Raw genomic sequence first — 15,074 nt, 5'->3', positions numbered from 1 at the left:
CACCAATATACAGAGATTTCTTTTGAGCTTTTGATATTCTTGGTTATTATTTCTTGATTGGCCACACTTTGCGATATGAAACACCACTTGAGGATCAGAGTAGAGGAAAATATACTGTATAATTTCAGCAGGAGTCAGCTGCTAAAAATTTCCCAAATGTTTTGAAATGTTTTTCAACATTATTTTCCTTAAAAGTGCGGCAACAACTTAAGGTGGCTGAGACAAAAGGGCTGGTATCAGAATAACAAATCAGGCAGATGGAAACATGGAAACATTGTGAGAGTGGACATGACAGAAATGTTAATTGCAGTCGACTGTCAATACTCTAACCTTTGATGCAGATTAACATCCGATTCTTTGTGTATATTCGTTTTATTTGTTGAGATTCAAATGAAACAAGGTTTAGCAGTTTCAACCAAACAGCCCTCTTCAGACAATACAGTAAATAATGAGTACTGTAATTAACTTAAAACCAAATGAATGAATGTGTTCAATTGCACTACAAGAAACTGTACCTACATAAATTAAAAAGATGATATTCCTTATTAAAATATCCAGTAAGAAATCTCAGTGATAACCAGCTTTTAGTAAATTTAGTGTAGAAAATTTAAACTTCCTGACATTATGCTAATAATTAAACTTCAAAAGTATTTCATTGAGTGTCAAGTGTTATGGGACATCACAGGGTAGTAACAAAACATTTCAACGTTTTAGACTTGTTCTTCTTGGGCAACATCCCCATCCCCAATAATTAAATGTTGAACCTGGGTCAAACAATCAATATTAGTGAAACGCTGGAGAACCAATTCCTCAATCATGGTGATTTCACATCCCAAACTTGGCAATTGATGTGTTCCACATTCATTATTTCTAATTCAAAAGACAAATTCAATTAAAAGTGTTCTTCTCAGTTTGCACATACCTGTTATACCCTGTACACTGGCAGAGGTAACATTGAAAGGTCCACTGCTTGTAATCACTGTGACGTTGTACACTCGACCAGGTCGAAGTTCGGTGAAAATTACAGATGTGGAATTTGTACTGTTGACTTTTTGTACTGACGTGTTTTTTACATCTTGAAGAGTGATAAAGAACACCTCCACCTTTCCAGGTGGTGGAATCCAGGACACAAACAATCTATCCACTGTCCCATTGCTGCTAACACTGATGTTTGCTTCTGGTATCTGTACGGGTTCTGTAGATGAAAGAAATGATGCGATTTTCCAGGAGGATTCAGACACAAGACGTAATGTGGTGTAAGGTAAGTAATGTTCATCACAGAATAGGAACATAGAAATATCTCAGCAGATGAGAGTGTTATCCAAGTATTGAATCGCGTTTAAACTGATGAGGAGGAATTACAAGTATAATTAATAAAGTTCAAAACCTGGTAGAAACAAAATCAGGAAATTGCAACAGATTAAGCAGCATCTGTGGAGAGAACAATTGAGGTCAAAGTGAAAGGTGAACTGCTTTTCCTCAAACTATCTTTGAGCTTCACCGTAATTGTGTAAGAAACGAAAGAGTGAGAGCCCAGAGCAGGCATGGGCCAGAAGTTAAAGTGACACACATTTTCTGTAGATTGAGTAGTGGTGTTCAGAAATTTGCTTTTGGGTTCTTCAGTGGAAATTAATTATTTATATAATTTACTATAGAGAGATGATACCTTCTGCGGTACTTACTTGTGTAGCTGGATACTTCTCTGGAATCAGACTGGACATTGGCTACAAGTGTGATAACAGTAAACGTGTAGTTGGTTCCAGCGATCAGATTGTTCACATTCGCATTTTCAAATTGTACAGTTTCATTTTGAATGGTAATGGTAGGTACTGAACTTTCTCTCGTCACTACCAGATAGCGATAGTCATCTTTATATCCTATTGGTTGCTTCCAATTCAGTGTTATGGAGTTGGTGCCAACTTCGTTGACTTGTAGGCTGTTCACTATGTTTGGTTCTGTTGGGGGAAGTAAGTTAATTTTGTTGATTATTTTTGAAAACCAATTACTTTTGACAAATATATTTTATGAACCAAGAATAGCTCAGATTTGATGGCTAATGTAAAACAGATGGTGGTAAGTTTTCATTGTACTTCTGCTTCCAAACCCATTTTCATGGGCACTAGTCTCCCCAGCATTGATGACATCTTCAAAAGGCTGTGCCTCAAATGGCGGCATCCATCATTAAGGACATTAACCTTTGCAAATGACCTGTTTTCATTACTACCATCAGTAAGGAGTTGCAGGAGCCTGAAGACACACCCTCAACTTTCCAGAAACAGCTTCGTCCCTTTCAGCATCAGATTTCTGAATGGTCCATGAACCCATGAACACAACCTCCCTATTCCTCTTTTGTACTATTTCGTTATTCCTAAGCTCCGGAACCTGGGCCTTAGCACTCAGATCTGCAGCTGGATCTTCAACTTCCTCACAGACAGGACCCAGGCTGTAAAAATAGGGGACAAGCTCTCCTCTACAATCACCCTGAGCACCGGTGCCCCACAAGGCTGTGTACTCAACCCCCTGCTGTACTCACTGTACACCCATGATGGTGTAGCCAAGTTTCCATCAAACTCAATATATAAGTTTGCTGATGACGCAACAATTGTCAGCCGTATCTCGAGTAATGATGAGTTTGAGTACAGAAAGGAAATTAAGAACTTGGTGGCATGGTGTGAAGACAATAACCTATCCCTCAACATCAGGAAGACGAAGGAATTGGTTGTTGACTTCAGAAGGAGTAGCGGACCGCATGACCTAATTTACATCGGTGGTGTGCAAGTGGATCAGGTCAAAAGCTTTAAGTTCCTTGGGGTCAATATCACAAATGACCTGACTTGGTCCAACCAAGCAGAGTTCACTGCCAAGAAGGCCCACCAGCACCTTTACTTCCTGAGAAAACTAAAGAAATTTGGCCTGTCCCCTAAAACCCTCACTAATTTTTATAGATGCACCATAGAAAGCATTCTTTTAGGGTGCATCACAACCTGGTATGGAAGTTGTCCTGTCCAAGACTGAAAGAAGCTGCAGAAGATTGTGAACACGGCGCAGCACATCACACAGACCAATCTTCCGTCCGTGGACTCACTTTACACTGCACGCTGTTAGAGCAGTTCTGCCAGGATAATCAAGGACACGACGCACCCAGCCAACACACTTTTCGTCCCTCTTCCCTCCGGGAGAAGGCTCAGGAGCTTGAAGACTCGTATGGCCAGATTTGGGAACAGCTTCTTCCAACTGTGATAAGACTGCTGAATGGATCCTGACCCAGATCTGGGCCGTACCCTCCAAATATCCGGACCCGCCTCTCGGTTTTTTGCACTACCTTACTTCTCATTTTTCTATTTTCTATTTATGATTTTTAATTATATTTTTAATATTTATTGATTTTAACTAATTTTAATATTTAATATTTGTAATCCAGGGAGTGGGAAGCACAGAAACAAATATTGCTATTATGATTGTACATTCTAGTACCAATTGTTTGGCGACAATAAAGTATAAAGTATTTTACTTTTATTGGAATTTATAGTATTTTTTATGTCTTCAACTGTACTGCTGGGTAAAACAACAAGTTTTACAAATCATATCAGAGACAATAACCCTGATTCTGATTCTGAGCTGTGATCACAGAAGTTATCCTTCAAAGGCATACCTGTACTGCACAACTAATGCTCTTCTTAGCTACATTCTGTACCATGGCCGTAGTAATGTTCCTGAAAGACAGAGGCTATACTAGAAAACATAGAAAGCCAACAGCACAATACAGGCCCTTCACCTCACAAAGCTGTGCCGAACATGTCCCTACCTTAGAAATAACCAAGGCTTACCTATCGCCCTCTGTTTTTCTAAGCTCCATATACCTATCTAGGAGTCTCTTCAAAGGATCTATTGTATCCTCCTCCACCACCATTGCCGGCGGAACATTCCACACACTCACCAACTTCTGTGTTAAAAACTTACTCCTGTCATCTCCTCTGTACCTACTTCCAAGCACCTCAAAACTGTGCACTCTCATGCTAGCCATTTCAGAACTGGGAAAAAGGTTCTGACTATTCATACAATCGATATCTCTCATCATCTTATACACCTCTATCAGGTCACCTTTCATCCTCCGTCGCTCCAAGGAGAAGAGGCCGTGTCCACTCAACATATTTTCATAAGGCATGCTCCCCAATCCAGGCAAGATCCTTGTAAATCTCCTCTGCACCCTTTCTATGGTTTCCATCCTTCTGATAGTGAGGTGACCAGCACTCCAAGTGGGGTCTGACCAGGGTCCTATAGAGCTGCAACATTACCTCTCAGTTCCTAAACTCAATCCCATGATTAATGAAGGCCAATGCGCCATATGCTTTCTTAACCACAGAGTCAACCTGTGTAGCAGCTTTGAGTGTCCTGTGGACTTGGATCCCAAGATCCCTCTGATCCTTCACACTGCCAGGAGTCTTCCCATAAATACTATATTCTGCCATCATATTTGATCTACCAAAATGAACCACCTCACACTTATCTGCGTTGAACTCCATCTACCACTTCTCAGACCAGTTTTCATCTTATCGATTTCCCTCTGTAACCTCTGACAGCCCTCCACACTATCCACAACACCCCAATCTATGTGTCACCAGCAAATTTACTAAACCATCCCTCCACTTCATCCTGGTCATTTAGAAAAATCACGAAGAGTAAGGGTCCCAGAACAGATCCCTGAGGCACACCACTGGTCACCAGCCTCCATGCATAATATGACCCGTCTACAACCGCCCTTTGCCTTCTGTGGGCAAGCCAATTCTGAATTCATGAAGCAATGTCCCCTTGGATCACATGTCTCTTTACTTTCTCAATAAGCCTGGCATGGGGTACCTTATCAAATGCCTTGCTGAAATCCATTTACACTACATCTACTGCTCTACCTTCATCAATATGTTTAGACACATCCTCAAAAAATTCAATCAGACTCGTAAGGCACGACCTGCCTTTGACAAAGCCATGCTGACTATTCCTAATCATATTATGCCTCTCCAAATGTTCATAAATCCTGCCTCTCAAGATCTTTTCCATCAACTCTCCACTACTGAAATAAGACTCACTGGTCTATAATTTCCTGGGCTATCTCTACTCCCTTTCTTGAATAAGGAAACAACATAACCCTCCAATCCTCTGGAACCTCTCCCATCCCCATTGATGATGCAAAGATCATCGCCAGAGGCTCAGCAATCTCGTCTCTTGCCTCCCACAGTAGCCTGGGGTACATCTCGTCTGGTCCCGGTGACTTATCCAACTTGATGTTTTCCAAAAGTTCCAGCACATCCTCTTTCTTAATATCAATATGCACAAGCTTTTCAGTCTGCTGTAAGTCATCCCTACAATCGTCAAGATCCTTTTCCATAGAGAATACTGAAGCGAAGTGTTCATTAAATTCCTGTGCTATCTCGTCTGGTTCCATACACACTTTTCCACAGTCACACTTGATTAGTCCTATTCTCTCATGTCTTCCCCTTGTAGAATGCTTTGGGTTTTCTGTCTGTTAAGGTCTTCTCATGGCCCCTTCTGGCTCTCCTGATTTTGTTCTTAAGCTCCTTCCTGCTAGCCTTATAATCTTCAAGATTCTATCATTATCTAGATTTTTGAACCTTTCCAAAGCTTTCCTTTTTTACTTGACGAGATTTACAACAGCCTTTGTACACCATGCTTCCCGTACCCCACTATCTGTTCCGTCACATTGGAACGTACATACGCAGAACTCAACGCAAATATACCCGGAACATTTGCCACATTTCTGCCATACATTTCCCTGAGGACATCTGTTCCCAATTTATGGTTCCAAGTTCCTGCCTGATAACCTCATATTTCCCCTTACTCCAATTAAATGCTTTCCTAATGTCTGTTCCTATCACTCTCCAATGCTATGGTAAAGGAGAGAGAATTGTGATCACTATCTCCAAAATACTATCCCACTGAGAGATCTGACACCTGACCAGATTCATTTCACAATACTAGATCAAGTACAGCCTCTCCTCTTGTCGGCTTATCTACATATTGCATCAAGAAACCTTCCTGAACAAACCTAACAAAGTCCACACTATCTAAACCCCTTGCTCTAGGGAGATCCCAATCAATATTTGGAAAATTAAAATCTCCCACCATGACAACCCTGTTATGATTACACCTTTCCAGAGTCTGTCTCCCTCTCTGCTCCACGATGTCTCTGCTACTATTAGGTGGTCTATAAAAAATCACCCCGTATAGTTATTGACCTCTTCATGTTCCTAACTTCCACTCACAGAGACCCTATAGAGAATCCCTCCATGACTTCTCCTTTTCCGCAGCTGTGACACTATCTCTGATCAGCAGTGCCGCAACCCCCACGTCTTTTGCCTCCCTCCCTGTCCTTTCTGAAACATCTAAAGCCTGGAACTCTAAGTAACCATTCCTGCCCTGAGCATCCAAGTCTCTGTAATGGCCACAACATCATAGCTTCAAGTACTGATCCATGCTTTAAGCTCATCCGCTTTATTCGTAATACTCCTTGCATTAAAACAGGCACATCTCAAACCATTGGTCTGAGCGCGTCCCTTCTCTATCACTTGCCTATCCTCCCTCTTGCACTGCCTCTAATCTTTCTCTATTTGTGAGCCAACTGCCTCTTCCTCCGTCCCTTCAGTTAGGATCCCACCCCCCAGCAATTCCAGTTTAAACTCTCTCCAATAGCTGTAGCAAACCTCCCCACCAGGATATTGTTTCCCCTGGGATTCAAGTGCAACCCGTCCTTTTTGTACAGGTCACACCTGCCCCAAAAGAGGTCCCAATGATCCAGAAATCTGAACTCTGCCCACTGCTCCAATCCCTCAGCCACGCATTTATCCTCCACCTCATTCTATTCCTATACTCACTGTCACGTGACACAGGCAGTAAACCTGAGATTACTACCTTTGAGGTCCTGTCTGTCTGTCTATATCTTGTTTTACGGCGTTTGGCATCCAGCTTAATGGTGCATTACCGCCACCCTCTGCTCCAGAATGTGCACTAGACATACATTCTAAATCCCTTCACCCAATCACACACACACACACACACACACACACATATATACAAACCTACACTTCACCCTCCCATCTTTGACCACCCTAGTATCCTATTTCTGTTTATTCGTCATATTCTATAAAAAACCCCTGTACCCCTTAAAAACGCTAAAAATACCCGGACTTGTGCTCTCTCACCCATGCCCAGCAACCCTTTTAATGTGAATTCCTGCATCCCCAACTCCCTTAATTTATTTCTCATCATCTCTCTCTGTATCCCATACTTCCTGCAACTCAGAACTACACGTTCTACTGACTCCTCTTCTTTGAGGTCCTGCTTCTCAACTTCCTTCCTAATTCCCTGTAGTTTGTTTTCAGGACCTCCTCCCTTTTCCTACCTATGTCATTGGCACCAATATGTACCCATGACCTCTGGCTGTTCACTTTCCCACTTCAGGAATTCGTGGACGCGATCAAAAACATCCCAAACCCTGTCACCTGGGAGGCAAACTACTGTCCGCGTATCTTTCCTGTGTCCACAGAATTGCCTGTCTGACCCCCTAACTGTCGAGTCCCCTATCACTGCTGACATCCTCTTCCTTTCCCTACCCTTCTGAGCCACAGGGCCAGACTCTGTGCTAGAGGCACGGCCACTGTTGCTTCCCCCAGGTAGGCCGCTCCCCCCCCCCCACCGCCAACAGTACTCAAACAAGAGTACTTATTGTTAAGGGCGATAGCCACAGGGTACTCTCTAGCATCTAACTGTTGCCCTTCTGTCTCCTGACTGTTACCCACTTACCTGTCTGCCAAGGCCCCGGTGTGACTACTTGCTTATAGCTGCTCTCTATCACCTCCTCACTCTCCCTGACCAAACGAAGGTCATCGAGCTGCATCTCCAGTTCCCTAATGCAGTCCTTAAGGAGCTGCAGCTCAATGCACCTGGCACAGATGTGGCCGTTTGGGAGGCTGGGTGTCACCCGGACTTCCCACATCTGACACCAAGCACAGAACACTGGCCTAACCCACAGACTTCCAGTCTGTAATCTACACAGGTAACCTACCTCACCTTGACCTGTTATCCCTTGACCCCGTTGAGCCAAAGCCCCCCTTCTCTGTCTCCCTCTGCTCTGTCGCCCGCTTCTCTGGTGTCTGCTCTATAAAGCTGTCTCCTTTAAACTCTTCTGACTGTTCTAACTGGCTGACGTCCATGCGCTTGTGCAGTCGTGCCTTGATCTATGTGCCTTGGTTCACAAACAGTTTCGTGAAAGTACAGGTTAACCATATCTCTAATTATAAATGCAAAGGTGATGGAACTTCCTCATGTGCCCCCACCAACCCCAGGCAATCCGTAAAAGTAATACTGGAAAAAGTTACTTGGAACTTCTCTGCTGCAACATCTCTGTTGATCAGTGCCAGAAATATATCATGATTTAATAAGGTGGGCCAAGGCCAACTTTCACAATATAAGACATATTACTTTTCTTACCTTTGCTTCCATTCACATGGAAGCATCTACATCCAGCTTCGATTGCTGGAATTGATCACTAGCTTGGCTGGTAAGTATAAGCATCAGCGGAGAGAGCATGTCTGAGATCTGGTGAATTGCATCCATCCCAATTTAGTACCACTTCATTTTTATCAACCTTCAATTGAGTGGCATGCATCTACAGGCAAAAGGCACGCTTTGTGCTGAGTTAAACTTATGTAGATCAAGCTTACTGTAAGAACACCAAGGGAGTTTCCTTTTTCTCCCTAGATGTTCTGATGTCCTCACTTGCAGACCCCAGTTAGTTTGATTTGGCAACAACATCTCCTCCATAATCTCCATCAAAACAGGTACACTTCAAGATTGTGTGCTTAACCTCCTACTCTACTTCTTTATGAGTGTGAGACTAAGCAGAACTCCAGTGCCATATTTACATTTGCCAATCTAATCACTGTCATAGGCTGAATCAAAAGTGGAAACAAATCAGTTTATAGGAGGGAGATTGAAAATCTGGAGAGTGCTAGATTTTTTAAAAAATGTGCAAAAACAGAAATACTGTTTAAAAAAAAAGTGAGGTAGTGTCCAAAGCTTCAATGTCCATTTAGGAATCAGATGGCAGAGGGGAAGAAGCTGTTCTTGAATCGCTGCGTGTGTGCCTTCAGACTTCTGTATCTCTGACATGATGGTAACATTGAGCGGATTATTGGCACCCAGTTGCCCACCATTGAGAACATCTACCATAAACGCTGCCTGGGCAGGGCAAAACGCATTATCAGGGATGCATCTCACCCTAACCATGGACTTTTTACTCTCCTCCCATCCGCTAGGCACTACAGGAGCTTCCGCTCCTGCACCAGCAGGCACAGGAAGAGCTTCTTCCCTGAGGTTGTGATACTGCTGAATCTCTCATCACAGCGCTAAGCAGTATTGCATCTGTATTGTACTGTCTCAATACCTTCATATTTGTGTGCTGTAGCACTTTTTTTATTTGCAGTTATTTTGTAAATAACACTATTCTTTGCATTTCTGGTCAGATGCTAAATGCATTTCATTGACTTTGTATCTGTACTTGGCACAATGACAATGAAGTTGAAGCTAATCTAATCTAATCTAATCTAAGAGGGCATACCCTAGGTTCTGGAGGTCCTTAATAAAGGATGCTGCCTTTCTGAGAACCGCTCCCTAACGATGTCCTGGGTAGTTTGTAGGCTAGTGCCCAAGATGGAGCTGACTAGATTTACAACCTTCTGCAGCTTCTTTCGGTCCTGTGCAGTAGCCCCTCCATACCAGACAGTGATGCAGCCTGTCAGAATGCTCTCCATGGTACAACTATAGATGCTTTTGAGTGTATTTGTTGACATGCCAAATCCCTTCAAACTCCTAATAAAGTATAGCCGCTGTCTTACCCTCTTTGTGACTACATCAATATGTTGGGACCAGGTTAGATCCTCAGAGATCTTGACGCCCAGGAACTTGAAGCTGCTCACTCTCTCCACTTCTGATCCCTCAATGAGGATTAGTTTGTGTTCCTTTGTCTTACTGTCACAGTGGGGTGCTGGGAACAGACCCAAATGCGAGACACAGACACTGAAGTACAACGAACAGGACTTGACTAGAGTGGGGACGTGACAGGATTCAGACCAGGAGCAGGGACAAGAACGCAGACTTGGGTGAGGGAAAGTGGGACCAGAACTAGAAAACATGGACTAGGAAACAAGGCTTCGACTCTGAGCCTGAGACTGGACAAAGACCCAGAACCTGGGTCTTGCCTCGGGCTCGGACCCGAGAACCAGACAAGGACATGACATGGCTTCAGGACAGGATGTGGCTTGGGTCCAGAGGCCTGAGCTTGCAGACAGGCTGGGGTCTTTGCTCTTGAGGCTTGAGACTGGGGTCTTGGGTCTTGAGCTTGGCTGCAGTCTGGGGTCTTGTGTCTTTAGCTTGTCTGCAGGCTGGGGTCTTGGTTCTTGTGTCTTGAGCTTGGCTGCAGGCTGGGGTCTTGGGACTTGGGTCTTGAGCTTGGCTTCAGGCTGGGAGCTTGGCTTGGGATCGTCGAGGCTTGGGTTCTTGGAGCTTGGCTTGGGATCCTCAAGGCTTAGATTCTTGGAGCTTGGCTTGGGATCCTCGAGGCTTGGGTTCTTGGAGCTTGGCTGCGGGATCGTCGAGGCTAGGGTTCTTGGAATGAGGAGGCTGATAACTCGGAGGCTGGAGCTCAGAGACAGACTGGGAACTGTACATCAACATAGAGCCAGGACTTATCCATCGAAAAGCCAGGATTCATCTTTAACATGACACTAACACGAGACTGGATAGTACATAGACATAGATCTGGGACTTATCCTAAAACAAGCCGGGACTCAACTTTATCTCCACACCAAGGTGGGACAGGTCCACCTGTTGGGTAATGGCAGAACGGGCAGACTTACCCATCAGAAGCAAAGACAAGAGAAGACAGGTCCCCCCGCAGGGCAACGGCAAAATGGCCTGACACCCCACGGAGGTGAGGACAAGACAAGACAGGACACCCCGCAGGGTGACGGCAGAATGGCCTCACTTACCCCACAGAGGCAAGGACAAGACAGATCTCCCCGCAGGGCAAAGGCAAAACAGCCTGACTTACCCCACGGAGGTGAGGACAAGAAGAGACAAACACCAAAGAACAACAGACAGTTCCTTCTCTACATCGAGGTTGCTCTGAGTCGCAGTATGGCCAGCAACCTCAGCTGGCTATGGAAACAGCCAGATCCCTACCTAGCTCGGAGTGGTTGGCAGCCAGTCAGCTGGCCCTGGAAACAACCAAATCCATGCCGCAAAGATGACTCTACCGACAGCATGGCTCCATGAAGTGATGGCTCTCTAACGCGGCCTAAAGGTGGCAAGTGGCCGCTCTAGCATTCCAGCAGGTTGCTCCCAGGGAATCTTGACAAGACAAACCAGCACCTCACACTCAACCCCAACCTACTTATTTTCCAAGCTCCAAGATGGGAATCAGGTGTCTATGATTAACTCAAACAAGGGTCAGCTGGAAGACCCAGACTCCTGAGTCCACGGACCGGACCGTGAACTGGAATGCGGACTTCATGGACCAGACCATGTCACTTACCCTTCCCAAAGTCCACAATCTTTCGCCTTACTGACATTGAGTGCCAGGTTGTTGTTGCGGCACCATTCCACTAGTTAGCATATCTCACTCTGGTATGCCTGCTTGTCACAACCTGAGATTCTACCAACAATGGTTGTATCACCAGCAAACTTGTAGAGGGTATTTGTGCTATGCCTAGCCACATAGCCATGTGTATACAGAGAGTAGAGCAGTGGGCTAAGCACACATCCCCGAGGTGCACTAGTGTTGATCGTCAACGAGGAGGATATGTTATCACCAATCCGCACAGACTATGGTCTTCCGGTTAGGAAGTCGAGGACCCAATTGCAGAGGGAGGTACAGAGGCCCAGGCTCTGCAACTTTTCAATCAGGCCATCGTGCCACCACGAAATATACTATTAACTGCACATCTATTGAAGCTTGGCCAAGTTTTAGATGGCATGCCAAATCAACGTATATTCATAAGAGGAGTAGAGACATTGCTGTGCCATCTCTGTAATAGCACTTATGTACAGGGTACAGGACAGATCCCCTGAAATGATAGCAGTGCGGTGTTTAAAGATTTTGACCTTCTCCATATCAGACCCTTCCATGTGGACTGGCTGACAGACTTCTGGTTTGTTCCTCCTATAGTGAATAATCAGCTCTTTGGTCTTGCTGTCATGAAGTGAGAGGTTGTGTTGTGGTACCAATCATCCAGATTTTCAATCTCTCTCCTATATGACAATTCATCACCGACTTTGATTGGCCAACGACAACGTTATTGTCAGTGATCTCAGGATTGCTACCCGTACCACGTGCTTGTGAGGCCAGAACTAGGAAGATTATACAGTTCAATACATGGCTGAGGAGTTGGTGTAGGAGGGAGGGCATAAGAATTTAGGATCATTGGGCTCTCTTTCAGGGAAGGTGGGACCTGTACACAAGGGATGGTTTGCACCAGAACTGGAAGGGAAGTTTTGTTCATGCTGCATGGTGGGGTTTAAACTAGAGTTGCATGTGGATGGGAATCATAGTGTCAGAACAGTTAGTGGAAACAGATGTTGGTAAGACCTCAGACAAAGTTAGGAATCAAAAGTTTGAGCATGGTGTGGCTACTGTACTGAGTTTCGTATATTTCAATGCAAGAAATATTGTAGGAAAGGCAGATGATAGTGCCAAAGATAAGGTAGCTGGTTTACAAACAGAGGCAATTTCTTGTGAGGAGAGACTGTTGAAAGGGCAAAATGGCAGTCAATAGGATAAGTTGCAATGTAAAAAGTGGACAAAATCAAAAAGGGTTATTGCAGGACTGAAGGTGAAATATTTGAATGAGTGCAGTATATGGAATAAGGTAGGTGAATTTGTAGCACAGTTATAGATTGGCATGTATGATGTTGTATGCATAGTGAATCAAGATGATAGCTGAGAGCTTAATGGCCAAGGATACACATTGTATTCCAGTGGCAACCCTTATTTTACAGTTTCTTTCATGTGTCTCTTTCAGTATTTAATACTAGTACCCTGATTCAAGCAAAAGAAACTTGATCAGACTAGATCTGTAAATCATCAGACAAACATTGGTAACAGAGACAATGAACAGAATAGTAAGAATGAGAAAGGAATTCTCAAATTAATGTAATACAAATGAAGAGTTGAACCTAGTAAGTTATTTATTGAACAAACTGTAGCATTGTTAACTTTTATTTACATTTAAACTGTTTTACACCTATGCCAAAGCTTTAACATTCCAAGTATATAGTAAAGAATTTTCTCGAGGAAAGCAATAATTTACAAAGTGCTCTTGTTTTAAGAATCAAGTTGGAAACATGAAAACATAGACATTTCTTACTACACTTACGTGTCATGTGATTGATCTCCTCAATGCCACTCGACAGGTTTCTAGGTCCAAGGGTGGCCACGGAAATTGTGTATTCTGTTGCAGAGCTAAGATTTGAAATTGTGGTGAAGCTTGACTGTTCGACAATAGACCTTGTAGAAGAACCATCACTGTAGGTTATGTCGAAGGAGTAACTTCCATCATCCATATCAGCAGGTGCTCCCCAGTTTAATGAGATGAAATTGGTACTGAAGTTCAACACCTGGATAGTACCAGGTGGGCTTGGAACTGAACGAGGAAAGAAAGTGTACAGTTGTTGTGATTAACACCAATATACAGAGATTTCTTTTGAGCTTTTGATATTCTTGGTTATTATTTCTTGATTGGCCACACTTTGCGATATGAAACACTACTTGAGGATCAGAGTAGAGGAAAATATACTGTATAATTTCAGCAGGAGTCAGCTGCTAAAAATTTCCCAAATGTTTTGAAATATTTGTCAATGTTATTTTCCTTAAAAGTGCGGCAACAACTTAAGGTGGCTGAGACAATAGGCTGGTATCAGAATAACAAATCAGGCAGATGGAAACATAGAAATATTGTGAGAGTGGACATGATAAATGTTAATTGCAGTCGATTGTCAATACTCTAACCTTTGATGCAGATTAATGTCTGATTCCTTGTGGAAATTTGTTTTATTTGTTGAGATTCAAATAAAACAAGGTTTAGCAGTTTCAACTTAAGAACCATCTTCAGACAACACAGTAAATAATGAGTACTGTAATCAACTTAAAACCAAATGAATCAATGTGTTCAATTGCACTACAGGAAACCGTACCTACATAAATTAAAAAGCTGATATTCCTTATTAAAATACCAAGTAAAAAACCTCACTGATAACCAGCTTTTAGTAAATTTAGTGTAGAAAATTGAAACTTCCTGACATTATGTTAATAATTAAACCTCAAAAGTATTTCATTGGGTGTCAAGTGTTATGGCCCCCAATAATTAAATGTTGAACCTGGGTCAAACAATCCATGTTAGTGAAACGCTGGAGAACCAATTCCTCAATCATAGTGATTTCACATCCCAAACTTGGCAACTGGTGCTTAAGAATGTGTTCCACATTCATCATTTCTAATACAAAAGACAAATTCAATTAAAAGAGATCCTCACACTTTGCACATACCTGTTATACCCTGTACATTGGCAGAGGTAACATTGAAAGGTCCACTGCTTGTAATCACTGTGACATTGTACACTCGACCAGGTTGAAGATCGGTGAAAATTACAGAATTGGAATTTGTACTGTTGACTTTTTGTACTGACGTGTTTTTTACATCTTGAAGAGTGATAAAGAACACCTCCACCTTTCCAGGTGGTGGAATCCAGGACACAAACAATCTATCCACTGTCCCATTGCTGCTAACACTGATGTTTGCTTCTGGTATCCGTATGGGTTCTGTGGGATAAAAAAATGATGGGATTTTCCAGGAGGATTCAGGCACCAAATGTAATGTGGTGTAAGGTAAGTAATGTTCATCACAGAATAGGAACATAGAAATATCTCAGCAGATGAGAGTGTTATCCAAGTATTGAATCGTGTTTGAACTGATGAGGAGGAATTACAAGTATTGTATAATTAATAAA

The 15,074-nt window shown here is 43.1% G+C and overlaps 1 protein-coding gene across 1 annotated transcript in view; it reads right to left on the bottom strand.

Annotated features, from left to right (window-relative positions):
• The window catches only part of ptprja (protein tyrosine phosphatase receptor type Ja), a 261,500-nt gene that overhangs the window by 85,715 nt on the left and 160,711 nt on the right, over window positions 1-15,074 (bottom strand). Inside the window, exons 14-17 of the mRNA XM_072272290.1 lie at window positions 14,614-14,886; window positions 13,446-13,712; window positions 1,683-1,955; window positions 923-1,195 (exon numbers count right to left, since the gene is read on the bottom strand). Coding sequence (XP_072128391.1) covers window positions 923-1,195; window positions 1,683-1,955; window positions 13,446-13,712; window positions 14,614-14,886 — 1,086 coding nt within the window. The remainder of the gene's footprint in view (window positions 1-922; window positions 1,196-1,682; window positions 1,956-13,445; window positions 13,713-14,613; window positions 14,887-15,074) is intronic.

This window comes from Mobula birostris, chromosome 11 (genome assembly GCF_030028105.1).
Source record: "Mobula birostris isolate sMobBir1 chromosome 11, sMobBir1.hap1, whole genome shotgun sequence".
Classification (NCBI taxonomy): domain Eukaryota; kingdom Metazoa; phylum Chordata; class Chondrichthyes; order Myliobatiformes; family Myliobatidae; genus Mobula; species Mobula birostris.
This window is presented reverse-complemented; position numbering and strand designations above follow the sequence as displayed.